General features: G+C 40.0%; 1 protein-coding gene and 1 long non-coding RNA gene across 3 annotated transcripts; one reads left to right on the forward strand and one right to left on the reverse strand.

The window, feature by feature from the left end:
* Positions 1-450: 450 nt before the first annotated feature.
* Positions 451-3,928, reverse strand: LOC148335332 (uncharacterized). Its single transcript, XR_015844056.1, has 3 exons — positions 3,854-3,928; positions 2,816-2,908; positions 451-976 (listed from the first exon to the last, which is right to left on the reverse strand). It is a non-coding gene; the product is annotated as an uncharacterized LOC148335332 (long non-coding RNA).
* tspan33b (tetraspanin 33b) lies at positions 2,743-21,208 on the forward strand. 2 transcript variants are annotated; one of them, XM_088298292.1, is made up of 8 exons: positions 2,743-2,893; positions 7,253-7,310; positions 8,182-8,309; positions 8,467-8,541; positions 14,001-14,096; positions 16,329-16,457; positions 19,482-19,643; positions 20,913-21,208. In XM_088298292.1, exons 1-8 carry the CDS (start codon positions 2,798-2,800, stop codon positions 20,979-20,981), a joined length of 813 nt encoding a protein of 270 aa, XP_088154418.1. In that variant the 5' UTR covers positions 2,743-2,797; the 3' UTR covers positions 20,982-21,208. The 2 variants fall into 2 exon arrangements, with proteins under 2 accessions (XP_088154418.1, XP_088154419.1); XM_088298293.1 differs by lacking the exon at positions 16,329-16,457.
* Positions 21,209-21,321: the final 113 nt, after the last annotated feature.

The following is a 21,321-nucleotide window of genomic DNA, read 5'->3' on the forward strand; positions in this document are numbered from 1 at the left end:
TGGCGGTTGTACTAACAACCAGAAGTTGAGTCTGTGACTTCAAGAGTGTTTTGGTCAAAACAGGAGTCAATGTTGTTTTGACAACTCGTAGTTTCTAGCGCCAGGGATTATAGTCACAGAAGCATTAGTCTGCAAATCATCATTTGAAAAGACCACCTAATCATCAATCGTGTGCTCCTCCCAATTTTCTCTGTGCCGCAGAGCAAGGCACAGATACGACTCCTTACTTGTGTTACGACAAGCCATCTGAGAAGATTTGTCGGGGGCCACTTAAAGTTTCAGAGCAGCGTCACAAGAATGTCAGGTATCATTTTTATGTGCACGGGAGAGGCGCAACACTTTTTTTTTATTATTAATAAATTTTACATCATTCAATAAAAGTCGTGTATCACTGTTATTCGCATGGTGAGAAAAAATGTATTTATTTTTACACTGTATTGACGACAAAAGTAATTCACCAGGATATTTTTGTGAAGTGGTGAGTAAACTAAAATTCAACTCCTTCCTACTCCTACATCACATCATTATTTTTCTATGATTTTTGTCATGAAAATGAGCACATTGAAGTGCCTGATCTAGTATCATTGCCTGATTCACAGTGTAATGCCCTGTTTTGTGTAGTAGATTGTAATTGGAGCGTATGATTCTGTGTTATCAATGAAAGAACATGACAATAAGGTTCATAGTAGTGAAAGTGTATCGACAATGTGCGCACAAGAGCCAAAATTAGTTTTCCTCGTCATTCATTTCCAAGGAGATAGCGGATGTAGAAGAGGAGCTCAAGAGACAGCTCGGTATTAAATCCGCTCTTCCACATTCGTAGGAATCAGCTGAGTCTGTTTCTTTTTAGGATGTTTTCTTCCATCTGGGTCCCACTTCCAGAAGGCTGAGGCAGACCCAGGACAATGTGGAAGGATCATACCCATCTGGCATGGAGATGTCTTGGGGTCCCCCGGGGGAAGACTCTGAGAAGATGCTGGGTAAACACAATGCCGTGAGACGATCGTGGATCAGTGGAACATAGAAAGGACATTTTTCCTCACTCTTAATTATAAAATACAAAGTCTAGTTTTCTAGTGACTTCCCACCAGTGGTAAAACTACAATGGGATTAAGGACAGTTCCCAATTTACGGGGAGATCAATCTCATTATGTACTTATGTGACTTTGGAGATGCAGTCAGGTATCAGAAGGGCCTTCACCCCTTCTCTCATTACTTAAGCCACATCATAAACACGGCCTTGTATGTACAGTCAATTGTCTTTGGTTGTGGTTGGTTGCATCCCGATAGCGAATACATTCAATACATTCAAGCCCGAAATTATTCATGCCCCTGAGATGGGGGGCGAATACTTTAACCATGATGTGCGCGTAAAGGTCGCTCAATGCCTGCGGCGAACATGAATGAAAATAGTTAATCGATGGGAGTTGGTATGTGTGCAAACTGAGTTTTGGAGGACAGGTGAAGTACTTGTTAGAACGCTCACACGTGACGCACAAAGATCGCGCGCTTGATTGATGATGTCGCAATCCATCGGCACACACCAAATGCCCCCCCCCCCATGTGTGACAGGAGGTTATCTGCATTGTGGTCCGTGAAGAATTGGCGGAAAAACCCATACTCCAGTCATAGTGACATAGTGATATTTATATGCTTTACTTAATTAACTAAGCTGAAATCAGTCTTTATTAGTATGTAGTTTCAAGTTCATAAATAAGATTGAAAGAGACCATAAAATATATAATTGAAAATTATATATATATATATATATATATATATATATATATATATATATATATATATATGTTCAACTGAATGGGCCAATATTTGACAAGGAGTAAGGCAGTCAAAGTCAGACTCGGTCAACATAATGATTTTTCGGATATTTTAGTTTTGTGGAGTGTCATTATTTTTTTTCTTGTGCAAAATAGTTGCTTGGCTCTTAAAGGTTGGGAAATCCTGGAAGAGGAAATTGAAGTAGATATTGGTCAAACTGATTCATTTCGTATGTTGTGAGGACCAGGGAGACCAAGGGATGGAGTGTCGCTGGATGCCTGTTACAATGGCAAGATGCCTCAAATAAAAAAAAAAATAATAATAATAATGATTAAAAAGCCATGGCGTGGCATCAAACAAGCGCTTCCAAATATGGGAACAGTGGCAACCAGAGCACTCTCATCAATCCGCCCTGCTGTGCAGACCTTTCACACTGAACAAGTGCTGTATGAAAAATGCTTTAGAAGTCCTTAAAAAAATATTTTTAATTTGCAACAAACAAAAAGGGAAATCATACTTGAATGGCGTTGTTATTTTCAGAGTGAGGATGGCTTGAGACCAATATTGAAACAGATTCAGTGCCCTGACATTGATTTTTGATGAATAGTTGTTTGAAAATCTAAATAATTCGTTCACCATGTTGCCCTGAAAACCTTGACTTGACTTTTTTCCTGCTCACATATTGCGTGTTGCGTGAAAGAGGCTCTGATTTTGGTATTCTAGACCAAAACTCACAAATCAATAATCCTACAAGTTTAAACATGTGCAGCAAGATAGAATTTGGATGTGACAGTGGATAAAAAGACAATTCGCTGTAGCCACTTACAAATATGCTTGTTGAATCTGACCTTCAGGTCTGTATGGATGCTTCTGGGCCACACCAGTATTATGTGGCCACGCCACTGCCCCCTTCCCCTTTTTTTTAAACAGTGTAGCACCCAGACTGCAAACCCCCGCCTCTTCTTTTGGAGCTAAACTCACGGTGTCTGTTTGCGCCAGACTGGAAGAACAGAAATAAGCAATGGACAGGAAACATCACCTGGATCGAGCAGAGACGTTCTCCTTCATCAACCCCTGGATTCGATATTTTCTCTTCTTTTTCAGCTTCTTATTTTGGGTGAGTAAAGTTGTTCTGTTGGAGTGGCAAAGGTCAGTGTAAACAAAAACAATAAGGAATAGACACATTTTGTAAATTGCTCGGCGCCACATAGTCCTGATATCATCATCAAACAGGGCGCTAGGGCTTTATAAATAGTAAGTTCAAGCCAACAGAAAGGATTAAATTAATGAATCTAGGGAGCAAATTCTATTAATAATAAATGAAGTATAATTTAGATTATGTCTGCGGTAAAAATTGTCAGGGGCACCTCACCTCCCCTGCTGCCGCCTTTTTTTTTTTTTTTTTGCTTGGTCATCTATCACAGGGGCAAATGCTGAGTGGTTTATTTTCATTTTTTTTTTTATCAAGGTATTGTCACAACAATGCAAAGAAAAAATATGGTGCATTTTTTTTTTCTAACGGTATACCTGAACATTACATTTCCTCATACAGTATGGTCAACAAATCCATGAGTGGACGGAGTGATTAGTGTACATTGAGCGCTAATTCTTCTCTCATTAACACAGCTCTGATTATTTGGCTTTCTGTGACAAATAAAAAATAAAGGCATCGGAGAAATTACCTCGCATCAATATTTTGTTGAAATAATGGCAACCAGTTGAAGGTGTATCACGCCTACTGCCCAAAGGCGGCGGGGATAGGCTCCAGCACGCCCGCAAACCTCGTGAGGAAAAGCGGCTGACATAATGGATGGATGGCAGAAGAATACTGAGTATCGAGTTTCTTCACATCCCAAAAGTTTGTGAAAATAAAGAATGTACTGAATGAAAGAGAATCAGTGAAATTGAATTGCCTGGGGCTCAGGGCAAAATGTCTTTCCATTGAAATGCACGAGCTAACTGTGATTACGTTGACTAAATTTAGCCTTCTGGGGTTGAGAAATGCCAACAAGGCTGCAAGTGACAGTCAGCCGAGTTGAAATCATCAACAGAGTAGTTTGTAAGTAGCGGCAATCACCTCCTTTATGATTACAGTATACCTCAGCTGTAAACAGCGAACCAGATCACACACACGAAAGGAGAGACATCAACTGGGATTTGCCTTGTCTAAGGGGAACTCGACAGTAGCCTGGACGCTCACTTGCATCTCTTTAACCACTTGTTGCAATTTTTACCTTTGTCTGCAGCCGCACTACAATCATGAGCCACTTGGCAGCTTCACCCTACACCAGGGGTGGGCAAACGTTTTGATTGGCGGGCCACAATGGGTTCTAAAATTTGACAGAAGGGCCCGACCAGGAGCAGATGGATGGAGTATTTTGCTAACTTCACCTCATCAGAGAAAGAAAAATTCATTTAATTTTAAATGAAAGTGAACAAAAGCAATACAAAAATATATTTGTCTTTGAAAACCCACAGTATTTAGAAAAGAAAACATTAACAAAGTTTATTGATTTAATTCTTTTCAAGTTCGGCGGGCTGGATTAAAACCTTTAACGGGCCGCATGAGGCCCCCGGGCCGTAGTTTGCCCACGCCTGCTCTTCACGTTGCCTTCATGTTCTTGAGTATGTCAAGGGAAAAAAAGTGTCATTAACACCATTTTTTTGGGGGGCTTTTTTCATTCATACTTTTGTTTGCGTTGCAGCCCCCTGAAGCGGCAAACGAGTTGCTTCAGAACTTTATTGACGCTTTATTTAAATGAACTCAGGTATCCCTCCTTTGCTTTGCTTTGTTACAAGATCAGTTAAATTCTGCATGAGTCCTTCAAAAAAAAAACACTCCGGCATCGCACTGCTGGTGTCCTGGCCCCAGTCACAGAAACGGTTAACGTTCATATTGTGTTTTGAGCCGTAACTGCAACACCAGCAGGCACATGGCCCGGCTGTTGACTTTGTTTTTCGGAAGTGAACACTGTGGCACTAATCCAACAGGCCTTTTGTCTTCATACTCCCCATGGCTCTGTTCCGCTGGCTTTCACCTCCCTACACAATTCACCTGATTCATCTCTTTGAAAAGCCTGAAAAACCGAGCAGGCGTGTATTCACCATGCATGTGTTGAATACTCAAAAACGTAGTGGTAGAGTGGAAAACGGGGCTGCCGGTGGCCTCACTCCTACACAACCAACAATAACAAAAGGACAAAAAAAAAACACGGTGTACAAAACACAAATATTTTCTTTTGGTTTCAAGTTTTCTTTTTTTTTCAGACAAAAAAAATAAATAAATGAAAAAATAAACACTTACCTCACTGACCGTTTCGGCTGTCACTCCAGCCTTCGTCAGAGCTGTCACACTTCCATGTGACATTCCTTAAAGCAGCTGAACCTTCAAATTAAGGCTGTCCCGACCCGCTGCTGCCATTGAAGGATGGTGTCCCATGTGTGAGGCAGCGTGTATGTGCCCTCGTCTCTGTTTATGGTCCTGTCTCTACGTCTTCTTATTTCGATGGCCTCTTTTATCCATCGCTGGAATTTATTGGTTTCAAATGTGATGATTGACCCCTTCTCCCAGTCCATAATGGCATTGTTTCTTCTACAATGCTCTGTTAAGGCTGATTCATGTTTTCTTATGTGGCTTTTTGGTTTTGCGTTCTACTGTAATGTCCTGTTGTTTCTGATCAGCTGTTTTAAGACACAAAAGTGTGACAGCTCTGACGAAGGCTGAAGTGACAGCCGAAACTGTCAGCGAAGTAATGTTTTTTTTTTTGGTCTGAGAAAAAGAAAACCTATTGAAAAAGAAGACAAAATAGAACATTCTCTTTTGTCTGCTGTTCTTTTGTTCAGAGAAATACAGCCCCTGGAACCCATTCCACTTAGATGGAATACAAAATGTATGATATAAAAGTCTTTCTTAAACTCAAATTAACCCTCGGACTACAAGTCAGTAAAGTTATGAGATGTCAATAAAACAAATCATCTTTAAAGCAAAACACGATGGATTTTTGGACACACACAGTTATTTTTCAATGTATAACTGCATATTGGATGAAGGGTAAAATATGTTTTTCAAGGCCCGAAATCAATCTAGAAGAGGAGAGAAATGAGACCACCCCAATCAATGGAAAGCGATCTTTGTTTGTTTTGAATTGTGGAATTTTCAGTCAAAAATGGCGCCCTGAACAGATCATAACATCCACACCCCCACTCCAGTAAGTCCTTCCAGCCTTCATTGTGTTGGGCAGCCCGCACCTCATTTGTCATTCCTGCTCTGCACTGAGCTTCTTCTTTCGACCGTCAGGTTTTCTTGTGTTTGTCTTTAAGCACAGAGAATGCCAAGCTCCTCACACAAGCCACCCCCTGATCCCTGTCCTGCTTTCGGCTCCTTCTCATCTCTGCAACTGTTGATGATGACAGCTGATGGAACATATTTGCCGTCAATTCCCAGACAACAATGAGAACATTTCAAATTCAGCCCAGAAAAAAAATTACATTCATATGAGAAATGTTTTTTTTTTCCGACCAAGGTCAAATAGCACTACTTTTGAGTCACATAAAATGTTGCCTTTTTTTAAAAGAACGATAATAGTTGTGGTGGCACGGTGGATGAGGATGTGGTTAGCACATCTGCCTCATAGTGTAGTTCTGAGGACCCATCCTCTCTGGAAAACTTTGTCCTGGTTGACATTTGGGAGGAACTAAATGTAGTACTTGAGTTACCATACTGATGACAAGTGAACTGACAAATAGGTCACTCATTTTGGTGTACAGTAAATTGCTCCTGCACGAGTCCAAACATACATTGATTTGCCAAAACAAGCGCACGTGGACTCATCTTTCCATGCATTTTGTATCTTCTCAGTACCCTAAACAAATGCTTTCAGATGTCAGAAAATAGTTTGCGATGTGATGATCAAAACGGCGCTGGTGACAAGTAGCTTAGGTCAGCAAAATGCCAGAGGCAAAGAGAACGGCTATGTCAGAAAAAAACTTCAGTCGTTTCTATCGCTAGCGTTTGAGCTCCAGTGAAAGTTCTCCCGGCTCCATCTTCACTAAAATAGATCACATAAAATGTCATCAATATTGAGAAGGAGCGTGTTATTATCAAGAGTCTCTGTGATAATGAGTAGCATGCATGAGAAAACAAGTAACTTATATTTCACATATTAATTAGTTTAGTTTCTTCCTTGAAGCTGAATTCTTCAACTTACTTTTAGATTTAGGACATTCACAGACTTCCAGCTTCATGGGAACTTTTCTGTTCCATCATAAATGATGCTTGGATTGGTTTGGCCTCTCACCTCAAATGTTCTTCTGGTTGAATGGACAGTACCCACTTGCAAAAGTATTGAACAAAGTCTTCCCAGATGTTTTGGGGGCTCAATATTTCTTTCATTTCTCCCTGTAGGTGACTCGGAAACCTTTGTCTACACTAAATGTTGAATTTGAAAATATTTTAAAAACTCTTTTTCTCCCTTAGGTTTTCTCCTTGTTGATTGTTGCAATCGGTGTGTATGCTAAAGTCCAGAAAGCCACAGGTCAGTATTTTTTTTTTTCCTGAGCACTATTCTCCACTTTGACTGAATTATTTTTTGCTTACCTCATTCATAAGGGTCAAATTAGTTAAATAACTGTGATTGATTTGACACAGTTCGACAATTCGACAGTTCAGACAATTCAGAGAGTTTAGTTAAGCTAAATGTTTTTTTTTTTGGGGTGGAATGGGACGAAAACATCTTTCTTTGCCACACCACTGTGCTGGACTCTGCACTACTATCAAATGAAAATTATTGACAGACTCTTCACACTTAATTTGAGGCTCCACTTGTTAAAATGAAAAAAACAAACACATGTGGTCCTCATACTCGTCCGGGTCATCACTTAACCAGTCACACATTTTTAATCGAATCTAAAACTCTTCAATTGTCTGTTGGAAGATGGGCTGCATAAAAAGTTTGACCTGTTTTACTTGGCACTATTCCGCTGATTTACTTGTATGTGTGTGAGCAACAACAAAACTCATTTGGAAAATGATTGGATCTGAGACGATTTAAATATCTCAGGTCAACGTTGTCTCTGGACATGCTTCTCTCCACTGCTAATGATTGCAACAGTTGGCGAAATTATCTACTCAATTAGTAATACTTCATGCTTACGGATGGGGGGGCACAAAGGAGCAACCTGGGCTCACATTCCACTGATTGCACTTGCCCTTAATAATCTGCAAATGATCTCGGAGATGATTAAAGTAAGAAAGGAAAGTAAGGGAGCATAAAATAATGGAATGTGTTTGATGAAGGTGTGGATGTTGCACACGGGCCAACTGATAGAAAAGCATTGGGAAGAGGTTGGAAATAACAGACGGCTGCTCTTTAACCAGAACCTGTATCATTTCTGTCTTTTTGCCAGACACTGTGCGCGACACGTTCCTGATCGACCCGGCTGTCATCCTAATTGTAGTGGGGGTGGTCATGTTCTTCATCACTTTCTGTGGCTGTATTGGAGCGCTCAGAGAAAACATTCACCTCCTCAAAACAGTAACATTGATAACACGCACATCCCAAATATTGACGCAAAAGCTGCTTTCCCATATAGCGACATGTTCAATCCAGTCCAAAGCGAGGTCTTTCATTTTATCTATATTGACAAATCTGTCGGGTAATAATTAGTCACATTTGTCTTTTCTGCTTTCAGTTCTCTTTCAGCCTAACGTTGGTCTTCCTAACCCAGCTGGTGATAGCAATTCTGGGCTTCTTTTACTCAGACCAGGTATGTGCCTCTTTGTAGTAACTCACTTTATCATTTTACAACATAAAATCAATATAGCAAAGCTCTCAATAGCCTCATTACTGCTTCTATGATTTCATTCGACTGTTTCATCAGACCCAACTTTTGAAACACTTGCACAATCTATTAAGAGCCCTTATAAAATACGTCCTTGTAAACGTATTGTATTCGTGAATGTATATGTGAACCTGCTTTTACAAAGATAAGTGAGCTCAGTTTTGATTGACACTGTGCGAAGTCATTATTTAACAATCATGGTTAGTATTACCATCATAGATTTCTGCATTGCCTCTTTATGCCTCATATATAGAGACGTACTAGGACCACAATTTGGCATGGGAATATTAGTGGACATCTCATTTTTCTTCCCAAACAGATAACCCTGAGCTGCAATCCACTTAAGTGAGATGCAAAAAGCAGAGAAGTGGTACTGAGGCCACCAAACTGGGCCCCCGCAACCCTTTTGAATAGAATTGTAGCAAAGGGCAGCCGTGGCATGAAAACAAATCCGTTTTACTGCACTGTAGACCAAACTCTAACATTAGGCATACACAGACAGAACAGCCTGTATTAGGGGGTTCGCTACCCTATACTCTCCAAGTATGCCCTACAAAATCCCCAAACGGACACGGTCGAGGTCCACAAAACACATGTAGACTGGTTGGGCGAACTGCTGAAGGTGAACAGCTGGTCCAGTGTTCCACGGCTGAAAACCTCACTGCTGTTCCTGCATCTGAGGTTTGACTTCCTGATAGATCTTCCTCCCTAGCAGCCCTGAATAGACCTTACCTGCGAGGCTGAGGAGTGTGATGCTCCTGTAGATGGACACCGCCTTCTTCAAAAGATGTCCATGCGATATTGTAGAAGCGTGTCAACCACAACAGCCTACAATATCCTTTAGGAACTCCAATCAGATCTTGTCCAACCGAGCCCTTACTGCTTTAGACATTCTTAACTATTTTGATGACTTCAACCTCAGAGATAGGAGAGCCTGCCTCAGGGGTCGAGACTCTGGTTCCACAAAGGAACGCGGGTCGGCGGAATTGAGCAGGTCTTAGAAGTATTCCCATCACTGATTTGCAATGCTGGGAGTCAGTGGTGCTCAATCTTCACGATACACAGTGTTGTTGGTCCACTGCTTTGCCCACGTGAGATGACATCTGGCTAGAATGACAAAATAAACTTAAGAACAACGTAACACATACGCCAGTTAGTGAGCAATCTTTAATATCTATTTGTGGAAACTCATCTAAGAAATATCAGCGGTAATCACTCTTTGCTCATTTGTCACCATACTGTATGTGACACTCATCTCATCATCAAAGTGAAGTATCAATGACAATACACTTGTCAATCAAGTTAAACTTTTCCTATCCAAATAAATTAGCTTCTTTTTACACTTAGTTGAACTTTGCCTGTACAATTAATTCAGTTTGCACAATGTCAACATAACACACTGATAAGCTTGAGATTTCCATGATTCATTTTTATATTATTCATTATTATATACTAGACATCTCTCTGGCTGCATCTCTTAGCACTCACATTTTTTTACGTAATTATTCATTCTATTATAGTTATGTTAATAAATGGGTGGAAGGCTTTTTTGTGTTCCACTTATAAATCCATGAGCGTGCCGCATAGCGATGGACGAACCTAATATGGTCCACTGCAGGCAGTAAGAAGTGTTTTTTAAAAAAAAACAAAAAAAAACGGAATATAGTTTATGCAGCTGATTTGCATTAAAAGTTATTGTGCGGTGTCATGCAAATATTCTGCAATTTTTCTGGTGGGTTTGCTGTTATCTCATATTGTAATACATTCGAGTGTTGACCTTAAGCTACTTCAACATGCAAATTAGAGGGAATTCAAACACATGACTAATCGTAAACTAGGATGATGAGTATTGACGCGATATACGGTTAGATGGCGGTATTGTTGTGGAATGTCTCAGTTAAACAAACAAAACACATGGATGACCTTTTCAGGAGACATTCTGGTTTGATTGATGTTGTTGAAATCGCATGACGAATAAAATTGATGAGATCTGGCTGTGTTACATATCCATAGCTGCTTGTTTGAAATCAAATAAAACAATGTCAAAATAATGTAATAATAATAATAATAACAATAATAGTTTTTCATCCTTTTGTTAAGAATCAGACTCTCATCAATGGTAAGCCAAAACCTTATGACAGTGGAGTCTTTCAGACGCCATAAAAATTGAGCATTAACCTCATTAAAGGATTTATTATTTATTATTTAATATGAATGCCATTTACTGAACAATGACAGTAATTAAGATGGTGTTGTGTCTCCACTAAGGGTGCATGTGTGGTCCAGATGCTATTGTAGTGTATCGTGGAACGTCAGAATAATGTCATCGTTGCAAGTTGCAACTTCACGCAGGTCTGCACTGATGTGCAACGGAACTGATAATAACATTCACTCGCTCTTTTGCTCTCATAAACTTGTTGATCAGCAGGTGACCGTGAGTCACCGAGGTAAGAAGCCCTTACTTATGAGTCATCCTCTGTTAAATTCCTAGCATTTGCTTCTGCTGCTTGTAAACTGTGTTAATGGTTGGATAAACATAAATTGGGACCATTTGTCGTTACTGTAAAGCATCTGGCCTTTTAAACATTAACTTAGCAGGTGTTATTTATGAGTTTAGTAAGACCAAAATATGGGCGTCTCTTTTTTATTCATTCTACCAATATATTTCACGGTATATTTCATGCTCAAATGAAAGTATTAAAAAACAACAAAGGGTGTGAATCAAAAACAATAAATAAATAACCACTTACTGTGATGTTTTTCCTACAATGCAAAGGTCCCATTCAAAGAATTGCACAAAGCTGCTGACCAGCATTACCAACATTAAGTACAAGAACTCATTTAATGCAATTTTACACAAAAATGAACTGACGCACACTGTTTCTCGCGCATGTCATTCAAAATCACCAAATGAAGAGCCCTGCCCAGTGCCCACTCAGCTATATTATGTTACAGTGCAGAATATGGCAGCAGTATACTATTGTTGTTGAAGAAGCCCTTCGAAGTCTCTGCTCAATCCATAACGCCAACCGCTTGTCCGGCATACACAATTATTAACATCTTTTTTAACGTCCGTGTCTTTGCCGTAACATATGAGCACTAACTACTGATTCACATCAAACGAACTGTCACCGGTTCTCATGAAGATTAGCAGCTGGCTGACACCAATCAAGTGTACTTTCATACGAAGTCAGGGAGGGTGAACTATTTTCAGTCATGCATAAACTGTTTAATTTTTCCTCCACATTATCATGAATGTGAATTATAAGTCGGTGACAAGACAAAGATCCAGTATCAACTTTTTGTTTTTGTATTTTTTAACCATTAGCATCAGCAAAAGCCCAGTCTGGCCTTTTGTGTAGCAAACCTGTTGACAATTTTGTTTTTTTGGGGGGTTTTTTTGTGCATGCACAACAGCTCAAGATGCCATGAGTGCTGCCTTTTGTGTGGTTTTGGCTGCAGTGAAAAAAAACAAAACCAAAAAAAAAAGCGATTGTTTGTGTACTTTTGATTTGAGACCGGCTGTGAGAGAGGTTGAAATCTTTCATGACTGATCATTTTTCTGAACCAGCAACATCATTGGTTTGCTTTTAAATTTGATGACCACCTCTGACCTGACCTGGGAGACACATCTGACTTCTATAATTGAGAAGACAATAGGTTGAACTCTGCCATCTAGTGGTGAAAGGTGTTAAGACAACACTAGTCATGTATTGTGGAGCAAACATTTGTATAATTTTTCTCAAATAACCTTGGGGCCCGCAGGCCCCTAGTTACTCGTGTGAACAGAAAAACTGGGGCTGTGGTGCACTTTCCTTTAGAAACAATGGCAAATTTGTATGTAAGCTATCACTAACCCTTATTTTGTATGAAAAACACTCATAGCCCATAAAGATAAAACATCAATTGAGCATCAGTAAGTACAGCAGCAACTATTTATGCCACCCGTGAATGGCTTTTGACCAGACCAAGGTGTTCCCTACTTGCTGCAAAAAGTCAGCTGGGATAGGCTCTAGATCACCCCTGACCCCTGAATGAGGACAAGCAAGGTTAAATAATGCACAGTGGTGGGACTAAAATCTGTGATGTGGCCTGTAAAAATGAAAACAAAGCAGAATGAAGTGAAGTGAATTACCATAGCAGCCCGTGCAAGCGAATTCCACTCAGCTAATGCTGAGAACATCAGCTCATCCCTTTTGGACTTTCCGTATGATGACATTATAAAAATCCCTAGTTAGTCTTTGTGGGGTCAGTGTGCTGGGTGTCAATGTGAAAAGCATCAAACAAACTGATTGCATAAAGTCCCAAACGAGGGAAGCAATAACTGCTGAGATCAGTTTAAGCAAATGATTAGCCCGAATAGGAAAATGCACCTGCTGGCATCCAAATGTATTCTGTCATAAACAAAGCTTTAAATCAAATTCCCACTCTTACCATACAATACAAACCGTGCCTATTATACCTTGCCACCCTCTGCTGTGCACTCTGTCAGCCATCGGACTGCCTGCTGCTAAACAGAGCAGTTTAACAACCCTCCCAGCATCGCTAAATGATTCAAATGCTCCGGCACTTCAAAGCGGATCCAAATGTTCCATTTCAGCAGATCCCTTGAAGGAGACTGCAACTAATGACATGAGGAGATGATGTTAGGTCCCAAGGTCCACAAGCACACACAGCATGTGTGTGTGCGTGTGTGTGTGTTTGGGGGGGGCATCAGCGGAAACTGTTTAGCAAAACTACTTTAGGATAAAATAAATTGTGATACAGCTAGCTGTGTTTATCAGCACAATTTGCTTTTCCACAAGCTCTAATCAGGGTAATTCCAGGAGCCCACAGCAAAACACCCACAGAAGTTCATTTCAAGCCAAATGAAATTTTATAGCTCAGCAGCTTATCAGCATACCGCACTCTCATTATCATATATTATCTAAATTCAATCTGTATCACCTTGTTTTGACATTTTTAAATGGGAGGAATGTGAATTGAAGGCCCATTTGAAAGGGGAAAACAAAGAAGAACTTTAGAAGGCACAAATTAAGCAGCAGGATTTAATTTCTAAATGGGGCCAATTTATTCTGGAATTCTGCTCATGAATCAAAAAAATCCGGGCATTTCATTCATAATTCATCTCGGTCTTGCTTATATTAACTCAAGCGGAGAATGGTGAAAATTAGCACACTAAATTGGTTATTTAGCCTGTGTGCGTACGTGTATTATATGTCTATTGATTTCAGAGGTAATAATACTTTTATTGTTATATGCCGGCTGCACACCTGCTCTTATTATCCTGCTGCACATACTGACTTGTGGAGAAACTGCATGCTTCCCACAAGATGCTACAAATACCACATCTCTTAAATAAACAATTTTGTCTCTCTTTTAAGACTCGTGCCAGTTTGGAAAGGTTTGTGAAGAAAGGTATCGTGCACTACAGAGATGACCTGGATCTGCAGAACCTGATGGATTACATTCAGAAAGAGGTGCTCTGTTCTATTCCTCTCCTCTCTGACCCTACTTGCTATGCAACTTAACAATAATCAAAACCACATCTTCAGTGACCATGTCATACCTGTGAACTGTGAAACCACAGCATGACCACAGAAATGCGTGGGCTTTGTGAGCTATCATCTCCTCCAAGAGAGGCAAGATTTTACATGCATTGGGGCTCAAATCATATGGTCTAGATTTACATTGGCACAGGTGAGCAGTTTTTTTTTCCAGAAAGTAATCACTGCCTGGAAGGAAGTCTAGTGCAAAGCCATGTTTCTCCAAGACATACTACAACCTCCCCACTGCAACCTCCCCACAATTCCAATGAAGTTGGGACGTTGTATAAAAAATGCGAATTAAAATGTGCATAACAACAGAATACACATACATTGATGTGCAAATCCTTTTCAGCTTGTATTTAATTGAATTTGCTACATAACAGGATATTTAATGTAATTAAAAACAGGTAAACGTTTTTGGGGTTTTGTTTGTAAACCATTTTGAATTTGATGTGGTTTGTCGATGTCGACATACAGTGGCCAGCATAAATGATTAGCCTACACCCCGTGACCCCAAACAGCTTTGTAAGAACACCTTTTGTTTCCTTTCAGAATTAAGATTTTCTATGGGCACAAATAAATTGACTCTCGAAAAAAAAATGACAACCTGTTCATTCCAGGCCTAGCAGGCATTTTGCTTTCCGTAAAAGTCATGGAGGTCACACAAAATACCACATACACTTGAAGTCATTTTTGTTGTGTGCTGTATGAAATTTTAGTATTTGTTAATTTGATGAAACTGAACATTTTGTAATCGACATTATATTTCTAACCTCACGTGCATGTTATGACTTAAACCAAAATATTTTGGAAATTATGTTCATTGAAATATTTAATAAAATCTTTACAATTTTCAAAAGGGGGTATATATGGTATATATGCTGAGCACTGTGTATATTATATAGCTATGCATTGGCATCGGCTTTGTCTGGGTTGCTCAATGAGTGTGGTTGGTCTAACAATACTAACACAATATTTTATATTGTTGAGCAGCTGTATATGCCTTTTAAATGCTACCCCATATAAGAAAGAGTTGTGGAATACGCACCAGAGCAGAGTTTGAATTTGTGCGTTGCAGCATTGTGCCAAATCTTCAGTCCAAGCTAAATTTTAAAGGCTTATTCGGTGGTTGCAAAAAAGCTTTTTATTTTTTTATTTTTTTTTTAGCTTCCATAGGACCATTTCCTCACCCTTTCAGCTCACCATACTGCATAAGACTCTCTGCCCAGACAATCCAGAAAAAACTGCAGTCAATCTGGGCTCATTCGTCTGCCAGAAGGATGATCCTGACTACCTTTCACTCAGGCCTGTTTGCATTGGTGTCAATGTACAAAAAGATTGACAGGGCCCTCCAGCATGTTATCGAGCGTTATATCGAGTAATGAGACCATTTTCAGGCTACTGAAGTTAATCGTAAGGCCAAAGCGTGGAAAACGCTACGCTAAATGTGCACCAATTGAGTCATTTGTTCTTTTGGAGGTGATGAGATGGTGTTTGGCCGCATCTCCATCAGTGGAAAATGAACATATCCGGAAATGAAGAGAATTGCAATGCAGAAAGAAGACATTCTGCAGCCAGTGGCGATCACATTCCTTCCCCCAGTCTGTGAAAGAACTCCATCCTCCAAGATGGCAACGCTCCCCTCCCCAGATCTGTGTGGCCTGCCAACAGTCCTGACTTCAAACCCAAATGAACACTTGTGGGTTCAGCTCGGGTGAGCTGCTTATTTTAACGAATGCCATCCCAGAGAGATACCTGTGCCCAGCACAAGGAAGGAGGAATCCATCCGGCTGTTGCGGCAGTGTTTGGCTCATCCACATGCTAAATGCTAAACTGTAAAGTTGCCAATTTTCCGTGTTACAGATAAGATTGCAGTTGCCTACCAAAGGACACCATACAAGAGTCAAGAGCAACAGCAGACTAAGCAGATTGGCATTGCCAGTGAACATTTGGCACACTTTGCTTGGATCCAAGCACATACTCAGTTGTGCTACTCATCCCACAAGCAATGTTCTCTGCACATGGGGCATCATTTAAAAGGGAAATAAACAGGCTTTTCAACCACATAAAAATCATTAGCAAGCAAGCAAGCAATGTTACAACAGAGAAATAATCTACCAAACACAAATTCCCATCTGCTTATAATAAATGTCCTTCACACAGTTCCAGTGTTGTGGATGGAACAACTATACGGACTGGTCATGGAACATGTACTTTAACTGCAATAAGGAAAACATAAGCTCAGACCGATGTGCTGTTCCTTTCTCTTGCTGCACTCCTGATCCTGAAGAAGTGAGTGTTTTCTTTTCTTTTTTTTTCACTCAATGAAAACTCAGCAGTGAAATAAAATATCGTAGAGAGAAGAGAAAATTGAAGTTGCTAAACAAACCCGACATCCTCCAAGACTCATAATTGGCTGACTGATTGCCTGAAAGTAATGAAACAGATAATTGAGTTTCAAGGTGATCTGTCTTTCCCGGATGAGAATGAGTCTGCACAACATGAGCGTTTCACTCCAGCTTCGGCAATCCTGTGAGAGGCATTTAAAGGACTAGTAGCAAGAATTTAATGTAGCCTCACTTCACTAATCTTGCCTCCTCGAATATTTGACCAAAGCCACACTCCTCCACATGCACAAGCATTCATATTGTCATGCCATTCTAAAAGTGTATTGTCATGATTAATGGTCTTAGAGCAGTGGTGAGCCGTTAGGGCCTTCAAGGCCTTCTCTGCTGGCCTAACAGAATCATGAAATCATTTGCATCTTTATTAGTTTATTAAATTATTCATATATATATATATATATATATATTAAATTATTCATATATATATATATATTTATATATATATATATATATGTGTGTGTGTGAGAGATTAATTAGATACTCACTTGTGAAATCGACACCGGGCAGTCTCTCCCGGCGACCGTTCGAAAATCTAAAAGAAGATTTTCTAACAGTAATTGTATATTTGTGTGGAATAATGGAAAAGTCTGGTTGTTATTACTGCTCCACTGTAACTTGTAGCTAACTCATTTAGCAATGAGGTTCTGAGCACACTTGGGCCATAATTTGGGTAATTAACCCTAAACCCTCAATCCTAACCCCTGAACCTAACCATAACAGTAACTCAAAGCCTAACCCCAAACCCTCTCCCCTGATCCTAACTATGAACTCTAAACCTCAACTCTAACCCTTACCCCTAACCCAAACAGTAACCCTAACCCCCAAACCCTTCCCTGCTATCCCTAACCCCTGACGCTAATCCACGACCTCAGCACTGTGAGGTGGACGTGCTAACCAGTCGACCACCACCGAGGGAAGAGAATATCAGAATTGTCTTCTTCTCATACCCTGACACGATAGGTGGTCCACAGAAAATTCCTTTTATTAATTGGTGCAAAAACATCTTGCTAATCTTAATAGTTGCTGACAGAACAATTAAACAGACCCATATTTCACTGAGTATGTACATTTCAAAGTAAATTGATACAACGTCATCACAATTTTAGTGTATTTATACTCTTTGCCATGTTGCTGTGGTGTGTTGTGTAAAATTTGTGTCAATGTTCAGATCAGGAAGCATGAAAGAAACTTTCAGAAAAGGATTCATTTCACATTAAGTAGGTGATCAGAGATAATGTAATGACATCACTGCAAATTTCTTTGATTTTCTATCAAAACATTTTTGAAATTCCAGCTGGAAAAAATACCAGCGCATCTATTCCTGCAGAGTTAACATATTTGATGTACAATGGTATTATAGTACTGAGTAAAAGCACAAGCTACATTGAAGTGGCCAGCATCAGAAGCTGAAAGCACCCACTTCTTTCATTTGAATGTATTGTTGACCTTTGTCGCTTTATGTGAAATGGTTTCTAGACTGCCCCAATATTAGATATGCCTGCACAATCGAATCCGATCCAACAGAACATCAAAGAAGGTGTGTCTTGGCAGCATTTTACTTTGTATTTTTTTTTAGATCCTAGAGCTAGGCTATGAATAACTTAGAAATTTGATTTCTATGAAAACTTGTCAAGAGGTGTTAGGGTATCTGCAGTGCAAGAATCCATTACATTTTTGAGCATGTGGATAAAAAACATTTTGACTGGCGTCCCAGAAACAAAAAATGGTGCAATCTGGTTAGCTCACATTATCATCACTGTAGGATTTGTGCTATTAAGGTTGTTGTTGTTTTCATGACAAGATTTGATGTTGCACCAAGAGTTAGCTGGTTGTTAGCAGGTCAGAGCCGCCTGCATTTTACATTTCTGTATGCATTCTTGATATTAAATCATTACTGTCATTGCGCACACTACTTAGTAGCGCGTATGCTGTAAACCCCCCACCCCCTCTATGTGATCCATCCATTTTCTATACTGCTTGTCCTCATTAGGATGAACTGGAGCCCATCCCAGTTGACTTTGTGTGAGAGGCAGGATACCCTCTGGAGTGGTCGGCAGCTAGAAGCAGTTGCCTTACTTCTTTATTTATCTTTCCACTTTCTTTATCAGTTCAATCTTGGCAGAGGTCTGCTCGCTACTCTCTTGTATTAGATCTTATTAGCCTTTGAAGTCCAGTTTTGGCAGTGATTGCGGCTTCAAATATATGCTTTACTCTTACGTTCAGGATTTTGTCAACAGAGAATAAACACACACACACACCTGGGCATGCATCAAAGATTTGCTATAAATGTGAACATGTAGGTGCACAGATAATATATATGTAAATAAATATGATCTCATGCATGCATGATTTCACATTCATCAATACATTCTAAGCAGTGCACAAAATGTAGCACTTTTATGCCATCCCTGACAGCTCCTTTTTGGCTTCATGAAGACAGAAAACTAAAGAGGGCAAAGTAGATCCATCACTCTGCTATTGATTATATATCACGCTACCTAGAAAACAGAGCAGCAACCTGTTTTTTTTTTAAATGACTGCAAAATCAATTCATCAAATCCTTGAAGAATTGATGCAGTGCTGCAACCTACTGTCCTGGGCGTGCAACTGCACCAGTGCTTTTGGGATTTGCTGAGGCTTCTCTGTCACATCAAATGGACGTGTACCTTTGCCGGATTTATCACATTTCTCTGCTGTCATTTTCGTTCTTTCGCACTTTCAATTCCAATTCTCCGCAGTAAACAAGCTTCTACAAATCTCTCTCCCAGCCGTCACAACAGTTAACATCCTTGTCAGTGCAGAATAACACGGCGCCACCCACAGTGACTGTTGCTTTCAGAAAACATTTGGTCTTTCACGAATGTTCACATGAGGGAAGACTTAGAGTCTTTGTTTGTCTTCTGACATACAGGCCGTAATCAACACTATGTGTGGCTTTGGGGTTCAAACTTTGGACCAGCTGGAGGCAAACAAGTCAATCTACCCAGTAGGTTGTGCAGACAAAGCCGTGTTGTGGATCGAGTCCCATCTGTTCCTGGTGGGAGCCCTCACGCTGGGTCTGGCCTTGCCTCAGGTAACAGCGCATACACACGGATACAAGCTTTGTCAATAGTTGGAACGTCATAACTACCTTAATAGCGCTTTAGTATTTCTGCTGGTGGTTTTTCTTAGATTTTTTATTTGAAGATAACCCCAAAAAATTCTTGATTGATGTTTGCTTTACAAGGGCTGACAGCAAAAACTTCATATTCTGGACAATCACGATATGCAATAGTAACGACATATCAGAGCTGAACACTTTAACCTTTTTTGCCCGGTCAGTCCCCCGCCCTCCGGCCGCGACCCGGGTACTCTTCCGGCCTTATCCAGCAAAATTGTCAGCTCCCTCACGTAAAAAAGCTTCTCTTTGTTCACGTGACTGAGGTGTCGGAGAGAACGGTAATAAGTTTTCGTGCAAAAGATGCCGGGGGGTCAGACTTAATGACTATGCTGGTATGAGTTTGTATTTTGTCCAGGGTGGATGAGTTAACAATTGTAAAAGTTGAAAGTACAACCATATGCACACATTTTATTAGAGCTGAACACTTGATAATGACTTGGAATGTTATACATTCATGTGGTCTTGTTTTTAGTGTGCAAAGGGGTCATTTAGATTTAAAAAGGTTGTAAATCTAGTTCAAGTAAACTTGAGCATGCCACAGTCGCTTGAATCCTTTTTAACTTAGCGCACTTTCATGCAGAATGTCATGTGACCAAAGCCGGAAAACCGGTTAGCAGACTGTGGCTAGTATTAATTCTGAGTGTAACTCTGGAAACCAATCACTATAGTGGTTAGTGAGCAGAAATGTTTATGTGAAGGCCTGATGATTAAAGCGACATAAGTGTTGTGGTGGTGGTGGTTGTTTTTAACATACAACTTCTGAGCTAAAAAAAAAATATATATATACTGTTAGCACTATTTTTGTTTGTTCATTATTGGATGTGATTTTGTTTTATATATATATGGTTAACAGGGAGCCCTGTGAAGCGCTGACTCGTCTAATCCACATAAATGCATTGGAATTCTATTTGTTTTAGTGCGTGAAATTTCAAAGTGTGTGTCCTTGTTGTGTGTGTGATGGGGGGTGTGGGGTTGAGGTAGCAGCTCTATGAGGGTTATATAATCTTGTAAATATGACTGCTGTTATGAACCAAATCCAAACATAATAATTCTGAACAATTTCATCCTCGTGCCAAATGAGCATTGCGACAACCTTCCAAGGCACCTTGACAGGGTTGGCACAGGCAGCACATTTAACAAGCGCCTGTTGAGTCATCTAAAGCGGCTGCTGCTGTCCTCTAGATTGCAGGCATTGTGCTGTCCCAGATCCTCATCTCTCAGATCCGAGAAGAGATTACCTCCGTGTCGTGAGCACGACAAACAAAGACTAAGTAAGGAAAAGAAGAATGCAAGGAGAGTAAAAAGGCAATTACAGTGTCCTGTTCGGCTCAAAATGCACTCACAAGGAGTTTTTCATTTTCAATGTTACTGCTGTATCTTGTTTCTTGTTCTTCTTAATGTGAGTAAACATAGTTGAGAAATGTGAGACATTAACTTGTGATGTTACATACGTACACGCATTATATATATATATATATATATATATATATATATAACATTGACATTTTGGAGAGGGACAAGAGCAAAAACATCCTGTTTCCAAAAGAGGATAAACTGAGGGTCAGCGTATGTTGCAATGACACAAGATACA

Source organism: Idiotropiscis lumnitzeri, chromosome 6, assembly GCF_059441095.1.
Source record: "Idiotropiscis lumnitzeri isolate Australia: NSW breed Sydney's pygmy pipehorse chromosome 6, RoL_Ilum_1.0, whole genome shotgun sequence".
Classification (NCBI taxonomy): domain Eukaryota; kingdom Metazoa; phylum Chordata; class Actinopteri; order Syngnathiformes; family Syngnathidae; genus Idiotropiscis; species Idiotropiscis lumnitzeri.

What these genes read in the sequence shown, in the direction of transcription:
- tspan33b (XM_088298292.1), top strand. Translation starts at nt 2,798, where the DNA reads ATGGACAGGAAACATCACCTGGATCGAGCAGAGACGTTCTCCTTCATC. An exon ending in ACATTCACCTCCTCAAAACA is followed by an intron (nt 8,310 to 8,466) that starts GTAACATTGATA and finishes TTCTGCTTTCAG; the next exon opens with TTCTCTTTCAGCCTAACGTT. An exon ending in TGGATTACATTCAGAAAGAG is followed by an intron (nt 14,097 to 16,328) that starts GTGCTCTGTTCT and finishes TCCTTCACACAG; the next exon opens with TTCCAGTGTTGTGGATGGAA.